At 61.7% G+C, this 21910-nt stretch overlaps 1 protein-coding gene across 1 annotated transcript in view; it reads right to left on the reverse strand.

The window, feature by feature from the left end:
* Positions 1–21910, reverse strand: part of TMEM132C (transmembrane protein 132C) — a 161775-nt gene that overhangs the window by 71681 nt on the left and 68184 nt on the right. The window contains exon 3 of the mRNA XM_062182825.1: positions 6861–7007. Within this exon, the coding sequence (XP_062038809.1) occupies positions 6861–7007 (147 nt within the window). The remainder of the gene's footprint in view (positions 1–6860; positions 7008–21910) is intronic.

Genomic DNA, 21910 nt, shown 5'->3' on the forward strand with positions numbered 1-21910 from the left:
AGCCAGTAAAAGCAGCAGATGCTAAGGGAAGGGTTCATTTGCAGATGGCTCAGGAAGCTGGCAAGGGAGCAGCAGGGAGACGAACTGTTCCCGGGTGTGACTTCAGCCCCACCCTGCCCACGGCCACTCAGACACAGAGCTCAGTCTTCACCCCCACGCCCCATCAGCCACTAGCAGGACCACCCACCCCAGGAGGACGGCAATGCCCAGGATACCACAGCCACCAGCAGGAGCTGGGAAAAGGAGCCCCGGCGCCCCAGGTGTGCTCTGACCACAGGTGCAGCATCTCTGCACAAATCCCACTGCTGTGGGCTGAACTGCATCCCCAGACACTTGGTGGAGCCCCAGCGGGACCGCAGACATGGCCTTCGGTGGGGTGGGGAATCAAAGGCAGATGGGTGCCGGCGCCGTGGCTCACTAGGCTAATCCTCTGCCTGCAGCACCAGCACCCGGGTTCTAGTCCCGGTCGGGGCGCTGGTTCTGTCCCGGTTGCTCCTCTTCCAGTCCAGCTCTCTGCTGTGGCTCAGGAGGGCAGTGGAGGATGGCCCAAGTGCTTGGGCCCTGCACCTGCATGGGAGACCAGGAGAAGCACCTGGCTCCTGGCTTCGGATTGGCGCAGTGCACTGGCTGCAAAGTGCTGTCCATAGTGGCCACTTGGGGGGTGAACCAGTGGAGAAAGGAAGACCTTTCTCTCTAACTCTGCCTGTCAAAAAAAAAAAAAAAAAAAAAAAAAAAAGGCAGATGGGCATAGGTATCGGCCTAGGGTCAAGACAGCAGTTATAACCCCTGCACCCAACAGTGGAGGCTCCAGCCCCTGCTTCTGACCCCAGCCTCCCGCTCACATGCACCCTGGGAGGCAGCAGTGACGGCTCAAGTATTTGGGTCCCTGCCCCACTCACACCCCCCCCACCCCCCGCTGCAATGTGGGAGACCTGGATGGAGCTCCTGGCTCCCGGCTTCCGCCCGGCCCAGCCCTGGCTGTTGTGGGCATCCGGGGAGTGAACCTGCAGCCGGGCCTTCTCTCTGTCTCTCAAACACGTAAGCTACATTCTGAGCAGAGATAGGGTGGGTGCGGAGTGTCCCATGTGTTTTCCACGCAGGATGGGTTTGTCTGGGCACCCCCTGCCCCAGCCCACGCCGACCTGAGCCTGCAGGTGTGATGCAGCTGGAGGGGTGCCAGGTACATGGGGCGCCCCTGTTGCCGGGCTGGATCCATTCCTTCCTCACGCTCCTTGGTTCCTGCACGCTGAGCACGGGCCAGCTCCTCAGGTCGTGCTCTGGCCGCCTTCAAGCCCCTTCGACTTGAAAAGACAACTGGCCATACTCTGTCAGCGACTGACTTGCAAGTACTGAGCACTTGAAAATATTTGTGAGAGCAGGAGGCTGGGGTGGGGGTGGGGGCGGGAAGCCTGCGTCCTACTACAGGGGAAGGGCAGGAGCACCTCTCCCCTACTGTGAGGTTTCTGAGCTGAGCAGCCCTCGGCTCACCCGGGTGCCTCCCCAGCCCCACCCACACTGAGTGCGACACTGCCCCCTGCAGTTGCAGGGGGTGGACATCTCACCCGCGGGCAGTGGGCTTGGCTGTGCCGCTGCCTTGGACCACAGGACACAGTGGATGTGACACAGCTCAGTCTTAGATGGCTGGGGGTGAGCAGGAAGGCTGGGTGGTGACTGGGAGAAGAACAAGTCCACTGGCTCCACCCCAGCCTGGCCCCCAGATAAACACTGGGAGGGCAGAAAACAAGCTCCGCCCACAGCCTGCAGTGCATGGCCGAGCCCAGCCCACCCCCGCCGAGGCAGGCTCTTCTGCCCACGAGCCCTTGCGGCAGGTCCAGCTGGGACCTGCAGCCCTGGGAGCCGGGGAGGAACGTCTGCAGTTCAAAATCACCAGGACGTGGGTGCTGCTTTCCAAGTGCGGCGTCACGATGGTCACAGATGCCACACTCGCCTTCCAAACCGTGGACACGGGTCCGATACACGGGACTGGGGGAGGGGCTCTGCAGTCCCACAGGCAGCCGGGCTCAGGGCAGGGATCGGAACACGGCGTTGGAAGGCGAGCAGGGGATGGCTGTGTGGGTGCAGCCTCCATAGCCCACACGTTGCCAGGCGAGTGAAGGGGCCCGTGAGGCCCTGGTGCTATCCACCTCCGTGCTAGCAGCCTGAGGACTGAGCGACTTCTAAAAGCACCGCAGGCGTCTCCAACCGCTGGCTGCCCGCTGGCTCCGCTGTGGGTGCCCAGGTCAGCTCCAGTGCGCTCCTGCCGCACGAGCTGCCGGAGTCAGTGGGTGAGGAGGGGTGGTCTGGGGGCAGGACCAGAGCCTAAGCTGGGCTGTGGACAAACTCGACCTGGACTTAGGTTTGGAGTGGGTCTACAGGTGGCCGGCGAGGGGTTGTCAGCCTTCCAAAGCCACCTTTTTTTTTGACAGGCAGAGTTAGACAGTGAGAGAGAGAGAGACAGAGAAAAGTCTTCCTTCCATTGGTTCACCCCCCAAATGGCCACTATGGCCAGCAGAAGCCAGGAGCCAGGTGCTTCTCCTGGTCTCCCATGTGGGTGCAGGGCCCAAGCACTTGGGCCATCTTCCACTGCACTCCCTGGCCACAGCAGAGAGCTGGACTGGAAGAGGAGCAACCAGAACAGAATCCAGCCCCCAACTGGGACTAGAACCCGGTGTGCCGGCGCCGCAGGCGGAGGATTAGCCTAGTGAGCCGCGGCGCCGGCCCCAGAACCACTTTCAGGATCTGTTTCCCAGGCAGATGCCCGTGGCGTGGCTGCCTCTCCCTGGCCTAACCAGCGGCACCCCAGGAACCCAGTTTTATGAGCCAGACACGGGGATGCGTGATCTGACAAGGCAGCCACGGCTTCCATGGCTCCCACGACCAGAACTGGAGACTGACCAGAGTGCAAACGCGCCCGAGGGCCACTGCAGGAGCCTAGGCTGGGAAGACACTGCCCTCGGCCCCTCCGAACACGGTCACAGCCGGCAGGGGCGCCAGTTCTTCTGGAAGACCCCTCCAGGCAGCCCCTAATCATGGAATTAGGGGAGCTCAGTGCCAGTGGGGTCCCCAGATAACTGACGGAGCCGGTCCTGTCCTGCGGGCTTGGATGCCCCCACACATTATCTGAGGGGGCTGTGCAGGGGCCGCATGGCTCACAGCGGCACTGTAAGGACCGGGCCTCCTCCTGGAGAGGGAACACCATGTGCCGCAGCCCCTGGGCCGAGCCCAGCGCCCCAGGGCAGCCAGCCCAGCTCCAAGGACTCAGGACTGAGTGGACTTCACAGGTACCGTGATACCAGAGGATCACGGCAGACGAGCCTGTCCACTCCCGGATCCAGAACTTGACAGCGGTGCCTCACGAGGCTCGGGGACTTTGCCTGTGTGCTTCCCGTAGGGTTTTGGGGTGGCAGCTGGTCGTGAACCACGCAGATGGGCCCCGTATCAGAGCACGCGAGAGGCAGAGGAGTCGGAGGGGACGTGGCCATGGAGGCAGAGATGGGGGTGCAGTGCAGCAGAGCTCACTGCCTGGGCTGGCTCCTAGCCAGGGGAGGGGGAGCCTCCGGACAGCCAGAGGACGGAGCCTGCCCTGGAGCTCCACCAGGAATGAATTCCGCGAAGCCCATGCTGGCTTCCACCCTCCGGGACTGAGATGGTGGCTCTGAGCGAAGTCACAGGAGGAGCACACGGCCGGGGGCAAGTGCAGGTGTGCAGGGCGCGTACCGGGGCAGAGGCTTCCCGCAGCATCAGAGCCCCTCCCTTCTCCATCCGAGTGCCGCACGCCCTGCTTCTCCAAGTGCTCCTGGTGGAACCGGGCGTCTGGACAACCACTTAGAACAACACTCGCACTTCCGTACTCCTTGTCACGTACATCAGAACATCTCAAAGGTGCCTTGTGTGTGTAACGCTAAAGCTATCACTACTGAGAACAAAGGTGACTTAGCACCGCAATCTAAAGTGGATTGGGCACAGCTGACCCCTGCACGCCACGCAGGAGTGCCTGGCCTTCCGCCCCAGCTCTGTTGCTGATTCCAGCTCCCCTCTGTGCGCACCCTGGGGGGCAGTGGGGATCCAAGGGGAGGCTGGGTTGAATTCCAGGCTCCTGGCTTTGGCCTGGCCCAGCCTTGGCCATTCCAGGAATTTAGCAAGCGAACCAGCAGATGGAATGCTGCCTCTCTCTCACGCACACCCACACCCACACTCCCTGTCTGTCTCTAAGTTAACTGGCTAAACAGAAACGTATCTCAGGGCAGCAGTGGCCCACGAGAACATGAGTGACACTGGGTGAGGTGCCAGTTGTTGCTGGGACTTCCGGTCTTGCCCTGGCTTCACCGCACTCCTCAAGGTGCCAAGTGAGAAGGCAGCCGAGTGAGGGCACACCTGTCAGGTGTGTGCTGGTGGGCGGGCCGAGTGAGGGCACACCTGTCAGGTGTGTGCTGGTGGGCGGCCGAGTGAGGGCACACCTGTCAGGTGTGTGCTGGTGGGTGGGCCGAGTGAGGGCACACCTGTCAGGTGCGTGCTGGTGGGCCGAGTGAGGGCACACCTGTCAGGTGCGTGCTGGTGGGCAGGCCAAGTGAGGGCACACCTGCCAGGTGTGTGCTGGTGGGTGGGCTGAGGGCACACCTGCCAGGTGTGTGCTGGTGGGTGGGCCGAGTGAGGGTACACCTGTCAGGTGTGTGCTGGTGGGCTGAGTGAGGGCGCCCCTGTCAGGTGTGTGCTGGTGGGCGGGCCGAGTGAGGGCGCCCCTGTCAGCTGTGTGCTGGTGGGCGGGCTGAGTGAGGGCACACCTGCCAGGTGTGTGCTGGTGGGTGGGCTGAGGGCACACCTGCCAGGTGTGTGCTGGTGGGTGGGCCGAGTGAGGGTACACCTGTCAGGTGTGTGCTGGTGGGCTGAGTGAGGGCGCCCCTGTCAGGTGTGTGCTGGTGGGCGGGCCGAGTGAGGGCGCCCCTGTCAGCTGTGTGCTGGTGGGCGGGCTGAGTGAGGGCACACCTGTCAGGTGCGTGCTGGTGGGCGGGCTGAGTGAGGGCACACCTGTCAGGTGTGTGCTGGTGGGCGGCTGAGTGAGGGTACACCTGTCAGGTGTGTGCTGGTGGGCGGCTGAGTGAGGGCACACCTGTCAGGTGTGTGCTGGTGGGCGGGCCGAGTGAGGGCACACCTGTCAGGTGCGTGCTGGTGGGCTGAGTGAGGGCACACCTGTCAGGTGTGTGCTGGTGGGTGGGCCGAGTGAGGGTACACCTGTCAGGTGTGTGCTGGTGGGCTGAGTGAGGGCACACCTGTCAGGTGTGTGCTGGTGGGCTGAGTGAGGGCACACCTGTCAGGTGTGTGCTGGTGGGCGGCCGAGTGAGGGCACACCTGTCAGGTGCACACCAGTGCACCAGCTCTCTTATAGGCAAACATCTTCCAGGACATCGGGCAGGAAAGCTGAGCACAGGCCCAGTCCCCAGCATTGGTCAGCGTGGGTCTCACCTGGGGCAAAGACAAGTCTGGAAATTGACCCCGGGCACCCTGTCCAGAGAGGATCAGAGCAGCTGGCCGGGGCGACGCGCGTCTCAGCTCCCCCCTCATCAGACCCGACTGGGCTCCGTGGGCGGTTCCTGGAGCCTTGGAAACAGGCTGGCAGCAGAGAGAGGCTCAGAGACCCACCCCACACGAGTCTGACCGAGGGCCATTCACACAGATTAACCCACTGTGCGTCAGCTGTTCACCCCAGGTGCATAATCAACGCTCATCTTGTGGGCTCATCAGACGTGATGTGCACTTGATCAAGGACACTGAACGTGGCCCCCGGCCTCCCACGTGCACCAGGGACCCCACGCACACTTCCTCTTGGCCTTTCTTTCACACACTCAAAGATGAAGCCCCCGACCCCTGACCCCGATCCCACCCGGACGTGCCTGGGGTACCGAGCCGGCCAGTTGCTCAGGACAGGTGCTTCTCTGGTTTCGCAGGAAGGAAGGCCCGAGGGGGCGGGGTTCCGGTGTCCAAACAGGGAATTAAAATGCGGAGGAAGAATCAGGTTTTCTCTGTGGCCAACTTGCAACACACACGTAGGAAAACGCGTCCAACAGCGGAAGGGTCGTTCCCGACCCGCCGACCCCCTCGGGGACACACTGAGACTGTGTCCCAGGCCCTGAAAAGGGCGACGCGTCTTGACTCTAAGGTCACCCCCAGGAAAAGGAGAAGCAGACAGAGCTGGATGTGGAAGGGGCCCTGCCGGGTGAGCATGCAGCCGGGGAAGAGCCCGGCGCTCCGAGGGCGGCCCGGCTGTTTGCACTCGGCCAACTCCGCGCGGCCGGAGGCTGTGACGCATTAGAAACGTTTCTCAGGAACGCTTCACGTCACAGGAAATGTCTCCAACACAAGCAGACAGCAGAGCGCCTCAAATCTGCACGCGTACGGTGCCGTGAGTAGCTCTACCACGGGAGCCGACGCACGGAGCCCCGGCAGGCGACCGAGGGCCGTTCCCGGGCACCAGGGCATCGGTACAGGACTTCAGGTCCTGTCTCTCAAGTAACCGTGTTTTTCCAAATAGCTTCAATCGAGTCTGTGCTGCTTTTCCGATGGGAAAACAGCTGTTTTAGATCACAGCACAGGTGTCTCGGAACCCTCTCCTGGCAGCTTCCTGGGTGTGACCGGCCGAGGGTTCACTCTAACACACGCGGAAAACGGCCCTGTGTGGGCAGGCGGCCTCAGCTCAGCTACAGAGGGCAGAGCCCCGAGGGGGCGTCCAGGGGTGGGACACACAGAGGACCCCACTCCGCCTCCGAGCCCAGTGCCGGTGCCTCCAGGCCTCTGGGATGGGGGTTCACAGCTCCAAGGAGCAGCCGCGGATGTGGGCTGGCCCGCAGAATGGGGAGGTGGCTTACCTGTTGCGCGCTGCCTGTGCCAGGCGCTGGCAGGACACGGTGGCAGTGGCATGCTTCCCGCCGTTGCCCACCTCCTGCTTCACGGCCCAGTGCCGGGGCTCGCTGGGCTGGGCGCTCAGGATCCGCACCCCCTTCTTCACCTTGGCTCTGTGGGGAAGCAGAGGGGCAGGAGAGCCACAGGTGAGAGACCTGGCCCGCCCAGAGGGGCGCCCGCCCTGCGGAGCAGCACCCGATCGTTTCACCTTCCCACGCCTCTCACTGCAGCTGACACGGGTTCACGGAGCGAACCAACGGTGCCGAGGCTGCAGTGGGAGGGGATCTGCCCCAGACGAGCGCTTGTGAACTCGCAGCCCAGGTCCAAGGGGAACAGGTCCTGGACACTCCCTGGACAGCAAGGTGCAGGGGGAGCACAGGCGGGACCTCCCCAGAGGGAGGAGACAGCAGCCAACGTGTCGAGTGTGGATTCCGAGTCTGACTGCTCCGGTCTTCTGCGTGGACCGTACGTGGCTGGGCACGTGTGGTCACACGACAGCTTTACAAGGATGGCTGCCACCACCAGTGCTTGGTCACAGGGGTGAAGCAAGGCCCAGGAAAGTGAGCCCCCCCCCCCCGAGAAACTGTGCACCCCCTCTCAAGTGGGCTGTCTGGTGAGGTCTGGGGAAGTGTTTGCTGTCACAGCTCGGGGTGGGGGGGTGGATACGGCAGGACGCAGGGCAGCCCCCACCCCACCACCAACCCCACACAGAACTTCCCACCCAGACCGGCAACAGCGCCCAGAGCTGAGGAATCCTGGGACACGTTTGTCACCACGCACCACTTTGTAGCCAGGTGACCTTGGGGGGGGAACAGCCGTGGGCCTTGCTTCACCCCTGTGACCAAGCACTGGTGGTGGCAGCCATCACCATAAAGCTGTTGTGTGACCACACGTGCCCAGCCACGTACGGTCCACGCAGAAGACCGGAGCAGTCAGACTCGTAACCCACACTCGACACGTTGGCTGCTGTCACCTCCCTCCAGGGAGGTCCCTGACACACTTACTGTGGCCTGGCTCAGCCTCCACAAACATGAATGAAGGCCAAGGCTCTCCGTGGGGCTGTGTCTTGCACACGTGCACCTGCCCACCTGGACGCGTCCTCCCCTCAAACGCCAACCCATCCATGTGAACCTCCGTCGTCCTGTCAATCAGCCAACAAAGACAACGGCACGCTGGGCACGAACACCTCCCTGTGCTCTCCCAGGCCCCTCACGGAGAACAGAGGGGACACTAATGAAGGCGTGTGCCTGCGCACGGAGAGGAGCGGCAGCGGCAGCAGCTCCCAGAGGGTGCAAAGCAGGTACACGTGCCAGGATGAGCCCTTGGCCCAGAGCGGGTGGCCACCAGAGGGCGCTCCCCGGCCTGGCCCTTGGGGGAGGGAGCATCAGGGTGCCATGTGGAAACAGGTACACATTGAGCAATTTCTCTCTCCCAGGCTTGGACCCCAGAATTCCAGAGAATTCTACCAGCCTAGGAGCAGAAACAGGAAGCTGCTGACACCGAGGTGCCTCCAACCACCCAAGGGTCCCCTTCCAGTCAAGCCTGTGGCTGGCAAGTCCCGGCCGTGGTCAGCCCCTCCCACCTTACATGAGAGGCAGGCAGGGACGGTGGCACGCCGCAGCAGGTGAACGGGGCGGGCTGGGGGCCAAGCCGGGGGGGATACGGCCCCTGCAGGGACGGGCATGATTGACAGACGATCGTCCACACGCACAGGGACACAGGGGTGCTCATGGAGCTCACGCCGAGGGGGGCAAGCGCTGGGACCACAGACACACAGCACGAAAGGAAAGACAGCAGGTGACTGAGGATCCGGTTGAGAAAACATCCCGGGAAGCCGAGCAGAGGCCGATACAGAGGAGACTCCCAGGTCCAGTGCAACAGAAAGTAAGGGACAGGAGGGAACCGTGAATGGACAAAAGCACAGGAGGTCTGAGCTCTGGAAGAGCCCGCGGCCAGGCGGCACGATGGGACGTAACGGACCCCGGGCCCTGGGCCATACGGGTCAGCACAGCTCAGACACTGGGTACGGGAAGGCAGATCGTCAGTCTCGCAGACCGGGAAGGGGCCTGCATCAGAGTGGATTCAGAAGTCACAGCACGGAGCGGACACAGGAGCCTGGCGCTGGCCCTGCCTTGGGAGAGGTGCTCGGCTGCTTCTTGCTCGTCCCTGGGGAGGGGGCACAGCTCAGTGAACGCTGGTGTGTGCAGCTGGTGTTGCAGGTGGCCGGGAGGTGACGTGGGGTTCACAGCATTGGCACCATGGGCACCGTCATTTTCCATTTCCTGCCTCGGTGCTGAGCACCGACCACTGCCAGCACGGTGCTGGACTCGGGGATTCAGGTGTGGGCTGACCTGTGGCGCCTCTCGTCCTGCCTGGGTACTTGCGTGGGCCGTGTGCCGGGCGCACAGCACGCTCACATTTGCTGCACCCATGCAGGACACGCCCCTCTCCAGAATGGGCTTGCACCGGGTGCAGCCCAGCTGCAAGTGCTCCTCGGAGAGATCAGTATTCAGCACAAATCTCCCACACAGGAAGCCCAATTTCCATCCTCCGAGCCATCTGTGGGGGTGGCCGCAGTCCCTGTAAGCTCCCCCAGTGCGCTGGGAGCTGTGGGCTCTGTGTGGGCTGGGGGTGTGGTGTGGCCTCGGGCCCCCGCCCCAGGGGATGGGAACCATCGGCTGCTATTCGGGGCTTCTCTCCCCACACCTGCACCTCGGAGGGCGACCTCACAGGGCCTGGGCCGAGTAACGGAGCTACAGTGAGGGCGCTGGGGAGGCGCCGCCCTCACAGCGGGGCGGAACCTCAAGGATGCTGTGGGGACACGGAGACGCCCTCTGCCAGCCAGGAAGGCGGGCCCGGCGGCTCCTCCTGGGGGACCTCAGACCTGGGACAGAATCCACTCCTGGGGGCTGAGGCTCTGGGGGGTGCACCTTGCCGCAGCTGACGACACAGAAGGGAAGGCGGAGCGCTGGCTCCACAGTCCAGCCCGGCCCGGCCCGGCCCGGCCCGGCCCCCGACCGTCTTTCCACCAAGCAAGGCTGGTCTGTCCCTCGTCAGCGTCTGTCCCCCCAACCCCTCACCTGACCGCTCTTGGAGAGCAGCAGAATGCCTGCGAGAGCACAGGCTCTGGCCCAGGATCAGCGGTGTAACCCTGGCCCTGCAAGTCCCTTGAGTGGGCATGGCCACTGCTGTGGTCACTGTGGCAGCCAGGCCGCCAGGTGCCCACCGGAGGTCACTCTTGGGCTGAGCGTGCACTTGGTCTCCCCAGGTTTCGTCACCTGGCCCACCCTCAAATTGCGGGCTCGTTTGCACACACTCTGGAACGCCACTAACTTTACATTAACTACCCCGCCCCTGCTCCTGTTTGTTGCTTTAGAAAAGCTCTTTGGAAAAGTGACTCTCCATGCAATGAGGACGGCAAACTTCCTCTCCAGGTGCACAGGGAGCTCCTGAATCCAACGGAGCCAGCCAGCCACGCTCCCACCCACACGCACCCTCCTGTCCCAAACCACCCTGTGTGCACAGTTCTTCCAAGCACGGGAGGGAGGGGCCGTGACAGGGCCCAGCGCAGTGAGGATGCTGCACACACCGGCTCCTGCGTTTCCCTCGCACAGCCTGAGCTGGGTGCCAACCCCAGCCCCAACCCTGTCTCCTACAAGCGGCCCCGCGACTCTTCAGCCCATGCACTAGCGACTTCCTGAGCCGGGACCACTGAGCTGCCGGGGGCTGGGTCCCTGTCTCCTGCCCACTCCTGCCGCACCCTGCACTCCGTGCTGAACTACCTGTCAGAGCAGACCTGTGGCCCGAGACTGAAGCCATCAGGAACCCCTTCTCCCCAGCTCTCCCCAGCTCCAGTGGAGCTTGGCCAAGTTATCAGAACGGCAAGGGCGGGGATTTTAAAGGCACAACCATTTTGCACTCTCATGCCCAACAAACAAGATTTCCTATCAGGAACAGGTCTCTGTGATCTCAGGAAGAAACGCATTTATAGGACTGGTGGGTTCAGCAGAATCCACTCCAGGCTCACAGACCTCGCTGGATTATGCTCTGACGTCGGTTCCTCTGCTCATTAAACTGACATTCATTGGAGATACCCACACCCTTGTCTTGCACAACAGCCACGTGCTGGGCTGTCGGGTCTTTGAGCTGCCTCACTCCTGTCTGCACATCCTGGATGCTCCCCGTTAGCTCTGGGAGCGCAGCCAGGTGCGGGCTGCACCCCTGTCTCCCCGTTAGCTCTGGGAGCACGGCCAGGTGTGGGCTGCACCCATCTCCCTGTTAGCTCTGGGAGTGCGGTCAGGTGCGGGCTGCACCCATCTCCCTGTTAGCTCTGGGAGTGCGGTCAGGTGCGGGCTGCACCCATCTCCCTGTTAGCTCTGGGAGCGTGGCCAGGTACGGGCTGCACCCATCTCCCTGTTAGCTCTGGGAGCGTGGCCAGGTACGGGCTGCACCCATCTCCCTGTTAGCTCTGGGAGCGTGGCCAGGTACGGGCTGCACCCATCTCCCTGTTAGCTCTGGGAGTGCGGTCAGGTGCGGGCTGCACCCATCTCCCTGTTAGCTCTGGGAGTGCAGTCAGGTGCGGGCTGCACCCATCTCCCTGTTAGCTCTGGGAGTGCGGTCAGGTGCGGGCTGCACCCCTGTCTCCCTGTTAGCTCTGGAAGCGTGGCCAGGTACGGGCTGCACCCATCTCCCCGTTAGCTCTGGGAGTGTGGTCAGATGCAGGGTGCACCCATCTCCCCATTAGCTCTGGGAGTGCAGCCAGGTGTGGGCTGCACCCGTCTCCCTGTTAGGTCTGGGAGTGTGGTCAGGTGCAGGCTGCACCCCTGTCTCCCTGTTAGCTCTGGGAGCGTGGCCAGGTACGGGCTGCACCCCTGTCTCCTCATTAGCTCTGGGAGCGTGGTCAGGTACGGGCTGTACCCCTGTCTCCTCGTTAGCTCTGGGAGCGTGGCCAGGTGCGGGCTGTACCCCTGTCTCCTCGTTAGCTCTGGGAGCACAGCCAGGTGCAGGCTGCACCCGTCTCCCTGTTAGCTCTGGGAGTGCGGTCAGGTGCGGGCTGCACCCATCTCCCTGTTAGCTCTGGGAGTGCAGTCAGGTGCGGGCTGCACCCATCTCCCTGTTAGCTCTGGGAGTGCGGTCAGGTGCGGGCTGCACCCCTGTCTCCCTGTTAGCTCTGGGAGCATGGCCAGGTACGGGCTGCACCCATCTCCCTGTTAGCTCTGGGAGTGTGGTCAGATGCAGGGTGCACCCATCTCCCCATTAGCTCTGGGAGTGCAGCCAGGTGTGGGCTGCACCCGTCTCCCTGTTAGCTCTGGGAGCGCAGTCAGGTGCAGGCCCTATCTCCCCGTTAGCTCTGGGTTTGAGCTCAGGTGCGGGCTGCACCCCTGTCTCCCCGTTAGCTCTGGGAGCACGGTCAGGTGTAGGCTGAATGGCTCGGTCAGGACACGTGCAGAGGTGCGTGCTGTTGGCCGCTGTGTCCTGTGCTAAACTATTCATGAGATGAGTGCACGGTGAGGCAGCGTGTGCCTGCGAGGCGCGCTGCTTGGCCGTCAGTCTGGAGTGGCTTTGAGTGGAGGCATCGCTCCGGAAACAATCAAAAAGCAAAGTGAACTTTTGCCCCTGGAACTAAAATCCCGCGGAGTGCCAGTAGCTTCAAGCGGCTTCTCCTGAGCCCACACATCCGCCCATCCAGATTTGAAAGCCAAGGTCGTCGGTGGCTTGTAGCTGAGGGGTCCCCCCCCCCCATCCTGCTGCACTCTGGGCAGTGGTTCTCAGCCAGTGGGCATCTGGCAACGTCGGGAGACAGTGCTGGCTGTCCCGGCCAGGGGTGGTTCTGGCACTTAGTGGAAGAGGCTGGGGCACTGGTAACCATCTTCCAATCAACAGGGCAGCCGCGGCCTGCCGATCAACTGGCCCCCGGTGTTGTCAGTACCGGGGCTGGGAAACCCTACCCTGATTCTAAGGCTGAGCACACAGGGCCCACTCAGGGCTTGGCAAGGGAGAAGGCATCACTTTGACGTGCCTCCCCCAACACTCCCGGGTACCGGCTGCCCGAGGCTCCGGCTCTCTTTATCTGCACCGGCGCGTGCCCTGGCACGGTGCTCTGACCCACCGGAAGGAGGACAGTCCCTGCTGCGGTCAGAAGCGCTCCGTATCAGACATGGGCAGCGAGGACGCTCTCCAAAGGGAGATGCACCCTGGCGTCCGGCACAGGCTGAGCGCCGGCCAGCAGGAGACACAGCCTGGCCTTGGCGATGCTCTGATTTGCCAGGCCAGTGTGGAGGCCGGGAGGCACCAGCACTCAGCGCCGCGTGAGCCTGTGCTGGTGTCCGGATGGAGCACAGTGAGACAGCAGGCACGTTTCTCATTAACGTGTCCAGTATCAGCCAGGCTCCCTGCTAACCGCACCGAGTACATCCCATCATTACCCTCCTTTGTGAACAGGAGGAAAAGTAACGTAGCGTGGCCGAGAAATCAGCTCACCTGCACGCAGTCCGTGGCAGTTAGCAGCGGGCCTTTGCCATGCGGCCCCAGTGTAAGAACAACTCGTCTACACTGTCTAGCAGTAAAGGGATCGCGATCCGTGAGCAACGATGCACGTCTCTGACACATGCGGTAACTGCCCCACCGTGGGAGGGAAACCAAGAGGAGTATTATGTGTGCACACACACACATGCAACATGCACATATATGCACACACATGCACGCAAACATGCACACATGAACACACACACTCGTGCAAACACACACATGATATATACACACATGCAAATACACACACACATGGACGTATGCACACACGCCAACAAACAGGCCCCCACACAGGCACACATGCACACACACACTCCCTGGCTAACTTGATAGGCAGCCGGACCACTCTTTGGTCGAGTCACTGGTGCAAAAGAAGGTATAAATAATAAAACCTAAAAGGGCAGTAGAGCCCGTCCGTCAGCGCGTGGCGGCTCCGTAAGCACCGCCAGGCATCTGCGGCTCCCTGAGCGCCCGCACGGCCTGGCCCACAGGGGCTGCGGCGGGAGGAAGAGGGCTTCCGGGCAGCTGGGCCATCAATATTTGACGAGGCTGACCTACTAACTCGCCCCCCCCCCCCGCCCCCAGGCCCTGCGCCTCTCAGCAGCACGCCCTCGGCGAGGAAGGGGAGCACCTGGTAACGGGCAGCTAAGAACAGGACAGCCCCCCTGGGCTCCCGGGTCGGGAGGCACCACGCGCCAGCCACGTCCTGAGCCCTCGCTGCCACTGGTCTCGTGTTCTCCACACGCTAGGGTGCAGCCTCCACACTGTCCCGTTCCTGCACAGCCTCCCAGGGCTCCGTCCTGAGCTGCAGCACGGCGGTCTGCGGAAGGGAAGCCAGAGGCGGTGTGGCCCCGCCACCTGCTAGGTGCGTTCTGCACTCCCCCGTGCTGGGCCTCCCTCCCTCTGCCTCTCGGATTTCATTCTGCAACCTTCGCCCCGACAGCCCAGCCCCTCACCCTCACTCTCCCTCCGGTGTCCACGCCGCCATCAGCACGCCAGACGGCTGAGCATGTCTCGGCCGTGTCTCCCCCGCTCGGAGGTCAAGGACGCTGTGGTTTCAGTGTCCCCACCCCCACACCCCGAGTCCTGGGCTGAAACCCAGACCCACCCACGGCCAGGGAATGGCGTCAGATGGCCTGGGGAGGCCACGGACTGGAGCCTGCAGTCACCCCAGGGCTCGACTGAGCACGGACACCACTGCCACGTGGCGCTCTGGGCTCAGGCAGCCAGCTCGAGACAGACAGACGTTCATCTATGCCAAACACCACCGCGTGACGAGGCTGGCGGTGCTGCGTGGACGTCCTCACGGGCTCTGGTATTTTTTTCTCAAGGTCTCAGGACAGTTTACATAGTTTGCACCATCTCATTCTTCCATCACAACGTCCAGAGCACAATAAAAATAAATGAGAGAGAGAAGGTGTATGTGTGTGTGTGTATATATATATATGAGAGAGAGAGAATATGGGGGGGGGGAGTGTGGGGAACCGCAGGCTGGCCACCTGTGAGCACCTCCTCATCTGCATAGCTTGCGGCAGTCGGTCGACCACAAGGCCCACGAACACAGCCAGGTGAAACAGATGAAACAGAATGGACTCTGCATAAACAACCAGGAGGAACCCGGTGAAACAGATGAACTTTCAACCTGCGGCTATACGCGCCCTTTCATCTGATTGGACGATACCAGCATAAAGGGATATTGGGATCTGGGGGGGCGGCCGCCACCGCGGCCCCTCCTCTTCTTTTCTCCTCTCCCCGCTTTCCTTTTACCCCCACAAGTAAAAGTTCCTTGAGAACCGACGAACAGTGACCGTGTCGTGACTACGTTGGACCCTCGCTGGAGAGGGTCCGACAGGGAGGGAGAGAGAGAGACGGACCACAGGAAAGGACTTCTCCTCGGAGCACATGGTTATTTAACCCTCCCCCCCCCCAAGACTTCCCTTCACATCTCGCCTTCCCTGTGACCACAGCAGCCAGGGTGGGGACTGGGCAGGCAGCACTGGCCAGAGAGACTGATACCCCGGGAAGGGCACCTGTTCCTACTGGCAGTGAGGAACGGATGGCTACGCGGCGGCGGTCATCCTGAGGGCCCCCCCGAGCAGGCATGGACAACCGCTGCCATGAGAACTGCCGAGGGAGGGCGGCCCCCTCGCCACAGGACTCGGGGCCCTGGCACCCAGCCCTCCTGGGCGGGCAGTGGAGTCCCCTCCTGTAGGACAGCACGCCGACGGCACAGACCCACCCGCGCCAGGGCCTGGTTCTGAAGGACACCGCAGCCCAAGGCCTCACCGTGGGTTTCTGACCGTGGAGTTTTGACGAGTACACTGGTTCTCTCCAGTTCCCAAATCACTGTTTGTGGCTTCCTTTTTGATGAATTGCATCCCGGGGTTTGCTTTCTAGGGTTAGAAATATATTCTCGGTTAAAAGAAAGGTGAACAAGGAATGTAAGAAATACGACCCTCGGCCGTAAAGGACAGCCTGCATGAGAGCAACGCCGGGCTAATGCCAGCAGGGGGCGGGCTCCCTGCAGGAAGCCACGAGTGGGCGAGGGCCGGCTGCCCGGGCTCCCACCTGAGCTGGCTGCGCCAACACCACACCTGCACCTCCAGTGCCACAAAGGCGGGGTGACCAGGACTGCAGTCCACACCTCTCCCGACGCTTCCCAGGACAGCTCGAGGGTTCAGCGGCTGCCGACCACACGAGGGGCCTCCAACAGGTCCATGGAAAATGCGGACTGAGAATAAACCGCGTGGACCTTGACAGCTTTTCACCACAATGAACTGTGAACCCCTCTCTCCGTCGTCTCTGAAGTGCCCTCATGGAATCACCACCTTCTCTCGCTCTTGTTTTATTTATTTGTGCAGCTGAACTAGTGTCTATGGAATGCAGCCGTCCCCAAGGAGGTGGCAACTGGTTCAGGAATGAGCTGACCCTGCGTGGGTTGATCAGAGCTCTCGGAAGAAATTTTCCAACACAGCAACAGGAAAGAAAGCCCCCTTTTAAGTTTACGCTCAGAGGTTGTGAGCTCTTGGCTGCATTTTGTCTTAAGCAATGGGGACGCAGGCAGACCTGTGACAGCACCATTCCAACGCCTGGGTCCAACTGTGCCCTCCGTCTAGTTCTATCTCCAGACTTTTCAGCCTGGAAAGTGACTGAATTTCCTTTGGAAGGAAAGAGTGTGTTGAGAACAGGAAGGCTGGCATCTTCAGGTGTCTCAGCGGACACTTCCGTGGCATCAAGGTGCCGGCGTCAGCACCATCCATCTCTAGCAATATCCAGTCTCGCAAAACTGAACTCCGCCTCCATTAAACACTAACTGCCCACCCCTCGCTCCCCAGCCCCGGCTACACCCGTTCCACTCTCCCTCTCTGTCTCCCCCGACGCTCCTTCCCCACCCCGGCTACCTCCACCTGCTTCCTGTGTCTGTGCCTCTGGCCGCTCCGGGGCCGCGCACAAAGGGACCGTGCAGTGCTGGCCTTCGGTGGCCGTCCCGTCTCACCAGGCGCGGCATTTCAAGGCCTCTCTTTTTCAGGCAGAACGGGGTCTCCCACTCCTCTGTTAACAGTCCCTCGAGGTGAGTCAGTTTGAGCACTGAGTGACCCTGCGGTGGACGTGGCCATCCAACCTTGTCTTTCAATTCTGCTGTGTCTGCTCCCGCGAGTGGGTCTGCTGGGACACTCTGCTTGCCCTGAATCCCTTTACCTACTTTGCTAAAGCAAGGGTTTTGTATCTGTTACTGTGGCATGGACTACTACACCCAAACCAATACATCCTTACGTTCTTCAGTGATCTACGGCGTACACAGGACCGGCCAGAGGCTCGGCAGTGGACGATGTAGCCTCGCCTAAAGGTTCTAGCTCCTGGCCCCAAGAGCGTCCCCATGAGCGGCCACGGCACCCTTCCCGTGACGGTGACGATGGCAGGATTTTCCCAGAGATGCCTGCCCCTCGCCAGGGTCACCACTCAGCAACCATGTGGGTGGACAGGAAACACATCCAGCCTCACTCAACATTTCTTACACACAGGCACATGTCCAAAGGGTCAGCCTGGCTGGGGGCTTGGCACAGTGGCCGGACATCACCTGGGATACCCACTCCCGTACTGGAGCGCCTGACTTGAGTCCAGTTTCCTGCTCATCATGTGCACCCTGAGAAAGCAGATGCTTGGGTCCTGCCACCCACAGGGGCGACTTGAGCCGAGCTCCTAGCTCCTAGCTTCAGCCTGGCCCAGCCCTGGCTACTGTGGACATTTGGGGAGTGAACCAGAGGACAGCAGGTCTCTCTGTGTCTCTCTCTCAGCCTTTCAAATAAAATGAAAATTACAAACCAAAAACTAAAACTTCAGGAGTTGCGCTGACTCCTCTGCTTGCCGAAGAAACCAGAAACAAACTCAAAGTGTCGGCGACACCCGAGAAGCTGGGCTACACATCGCGCGTGACCGCCCCAACCCTCCCAACCTGGGAGTGAACGGGAAATGAAATGAATACAATAGAACCACACAGCACCACCAGGAGAGGCCGAGGGAGGCGTGCAGTCGAGAGGGGCTGCAAGCCAGGGAGAGGTCGGCTCTACCTGGGAGGGGGCTGGAATCTGGACAGGCTCCACCGAGGAGGTGCGGCCCCGTCTGGCCTTGCCACGGGCAGGTCTAGGCGCCAACTGTGCTTGTTAGAGTAGAACTGTGTGGCTCGTCGAGTCCCCGCGGGCCTCCGAGGGCAACGCTCGAGTGTGGTGCGGCCGCCTCTGACTTGCTGTGTGCATTGCTAATTGTTGTGACAAGATGTTACCGGGGCTGCTGGGAGCCGCCGCGGGGATCACACAGTCCAGGGTTGCTGAGCCGGCCTGGCGCGCAGGGCTCCTCCCCCGCAGCCCGGCCATGTGTCAGACCAATGTGTCCCGTCTGCTGCAGGCCATGTGCAGCTCTGCTCAGCTCTGGCCAGGGGGCGCCGAGGGCCTGACACATCCAGCTACAGGGGACGAATGAGGCCAAGTCCTGCATGAACAGTTTCTGTGAGGATTTTCCCCGACCGGCCCTGGAACACAGCAGTTAAGCATTCGATTTTGGAAGAGAAGCTGTTAAGTTTCGGCACCAAAAAAAAAAAAAAAAAAAGGATATTTATATGGAAGGTTTGATGTCCTACAAGAACTTTACATACTTTAAAAGTATGGTGGGGGACTGGCACTGTGGCACAGTGGGTTAAAGCCCTGGCCTGCAGTGCCGGCATCCCATACGGGCGCCGGTTCTAGTCCCGGCTGCTCCTCTTCCCATCCAGCTCTCTGCTATGGCCTGGGATAGCAGTAGAAGATGGCCCAAGTCCTTGGGCCCCTGTACCCACATGGGAGACCCGGAAGAAGCTCTTGGCTCCTGGCTTCGGATAGGAGCAGCTCCAGCTGTTGTGGCCATCTAGGGAGTGAACCAAAGGATGGAAGAATTCTCTCTCTCTCTCTCTTGCTCTGCCTCTCCTCTCTCTGTGTAACTCTGACTTTCAAATAAATAAAATAAATCCTTAAAAAAAAAGTATGGTGGAAGGAAGAAACACACCTGGGAGCTGGTTCTAGTCTTGAGGCCTCATGCGCAACGTCTCATACACGGGGTGGCCTACAGGGGTTCCGTGACCGAGCCCAGTGGTCTTGTGGGGCAGACCCTGATAGCTGTGTACCCAAAGCAAGGCTCCATCCGTCTCCACTGCTGAGCACGCGGTCGGTGCTGTAGAATCTGCAGGGAGGCATTCGGCATTAGTTCGGGTGCAGTAATCCGTGCTACCTTTAGCAAGGTAGTTAATGACAAAGGTACTCAATGATAAAGGAGGCACAGCCCACAGGGCCTTAGGATTTCTGGAAAGTGATTTCCTTGACTTTAAAGGCCATGAGATACGCTGTGGTCCAGGCATGGTTCTTACGAAGATCTGACACAAGGAGATGCAGTGGCCATCCTGGCACCTTGGGATGGGTAGGAGGCCAAGGGCTACCACACTCAGAATGGAAGAGGGAAAATTAAATCCGTCAAGTCCGTCAAGGTATTGGTGACCACTCCGAGGGCACTGCACCTGCACACTTCCTGTTTCATCAGCAAAGCACTCCTTTGCTGCTCTTCCACCCTCGCCCAGGGCAGACATCACTAATCAAGCCAACGATCCTAGTGAGAGGTCTCCTGAGCCTCTGCATGTCCAGCTGGCCAGTGCACGAGGAGCCCTGTGCGCTCCGCTGGCCTAGAGGACGCACGAGGTGCACAGCAGCCCACGGCACCTACAATGTGTTTGGCTGTGCTTCTATCAGCAACGCACGGTTCACCGTGAAACCACAAACAATGCAGGAGAACTTGACGCCGCACGAAGACGAGAGATTTCCTCTTCGCCTCAGTGTTCAGACTCCTTAAGAGATGGACCGCCCTGATGACACTGTGGACGGCGCAGGTGAGACAGGCAGGAACACACTGTGATGCCCACGCCCACAGGAAGGAAACGATGTCCCTCCACCCACAGAGAGAAATGTGGGCGCGGACAGGCGGGAGTGTCCCAGCACCCTCCGTGCCTACATCAGGCGCCGACGTTTACCACTCAACTTCCTCGTGGGCTAAGAACTCGTATTAAAATTCACATCTACTTAAAAAAGGAAAACAATGCGAACAGGAAAGAGAGAGAGGAGGAGGAGGAGGAGGAGAGGAGGAGGCAAAGGAAGAAGAAGAGGAGGGACCAGGGAGGAGCAGGGAGAGGAGGAGGGACCAGGGTGCAGCAGGGAGAGGAGGAGGGACCGGGGAGGAGCAGGGAGAGGAGGAGGGACCAGGGAGGAGCAGGGAGAGGAGGAGGGACCGGGGTGCAGCAGGGAGAGGAGGAAGTAGAAAAGGATTTAACCTCAGCAGCACCAAGGAAACCACAGTCTGAACCATCACGAGAGCGTTTTCCACCCTTCAAGCAAGCAACCCCTGAAACGAAGGGTGGAGATGAAGCAAGACGAGAGGATGCCCACCCTGCACAGAGCACTGGCTGGGGGCTGGGCAGGTCCACAGAGCATGGCTGGGCTGGGCAGGGCTCCACACTCACCCTGCACAGAGCATGGCTGGGGATGGGCAGGGCTCCACACCCACCCTGCACAGAGCACTGGCTGGGGGCTGGGCAGGTCCACAGAGCATGGCTGGGCTGGGCAGGGCTCCACACCCACCCTGCACAGAGCATGGCTGGGCTGGGCAGGGCTCCACACTCCCCCTGCACAGAGCATGGCTGGGGGCTGGGCAGGGCCCCACACTCCCCCTGTACAGAGCACTGGCTGGGCTGGGCAGGGCTCCACACTCCCCCTGCACAGAGCACTGGCTGGGCTGGGCAGGGCTCCACACTCCCCCTGCACAGAGCACTGGCTGGGCAGGGCCCCACACTCCCCCTGCACAGAGCATGGCTGGGCTGGGCTGGGCTGGGCTCCACACTCACCCTGCACAGAGCATGGCTGGGGGCTGGGCAGGGCTCCACACCCACCCTGCACAGAGCACTGGCTGGGCTGGGCTGGGCAGGCCTCCACACTCCCCCTGCACAGAGCATGGCTGGGCTGGGCAGGGCTCACACTCCCCCTGCACAGAGCATGGCTGGGCTGGGCAGGGCTCCACACTCCCCCTGCACAGAGCATGGCTGGGCTGGGCAGGGCTCCACACTCCCCCTGCACAGAGCATGGCTGGGATGGGCAGGGCTCCACACTCCCCCTGCACAGAGCATGGCTGGGATGGGCAGGGCTCCACACCCACGCTGCACAGAGCATGGCTGAGCTGGGCAGGGCTCCACACGCACCCTGCACAGAGCATGGCTGGGCTGGGCAGGGCTCCACACGCACCCTGCACAGAGCATGGCTGGGCTGGGCAGGGCTCACACTCCCCCTGCACAGAGCATGGCTGGGCTGGGCAGGGCTCCACACCCACCCTGCACAGAGCATGGCTGGGCTGGGCAGGGCTCACACTCCCCCTGCACAGAGCATGGCTGGGCTGGGCAGGGCTCCACACTCCCCCTGCACAGAGCATGGCTGAGCTGGGCAGGGCTCCACACTCCCCCTGCACAGAGCACTGGCTGGGCTGGGCTGGGCAGGGCTCCACACTCCCCCTGCACAGAGCATGGCTGGGATGGGCAGGGCTCCACACTCCCCCTGCACAGAGCATGGCTGGGATGGGCAGGGCTCCACACCCACCCTGCACAGAGCATGGCTGGGCTGGGCAGGGCTCACACTCACCCTGCACAGAGCACTGGCTGGGCTGGGCTGGGCAGGGCTCCACACTCCCCCTGCACAGAGCATGGCTGGGCTGGGCAGGGCTCCACACTCACCCTGCACAGAGCATGGCTGAGCTGGGCAGGGCTCCACCACCTGGAGAGCCGTGGAGCACGGATCGTTAGATGGAAATGCTGTGGTGAGCAGCGTGGAGCGGCAGGTCGGGATGCCCACGTGCTGTCCGAGTGCCCTGGCGCTCGTGCCGGCTCCACCTGTGGTCCAGCTTCCTGCCAGTGTGCACCACGGGAGGCAGC

Source organism: Lepus europaeus, chromosome 23 (genome assembly GCF_033115175.1).
Source record: "Lepus europaeus isolate LE1 chromosome 23, mLepTim1.pri, whole genome shotgun sequence".
In the NCBI taxonomy this organism is placed as follows: Eukaryota; Metazoa; Chordata; class Mammalia; order Lagomorpha; family Leporidae; genus Lepus; species Lepus europaeus.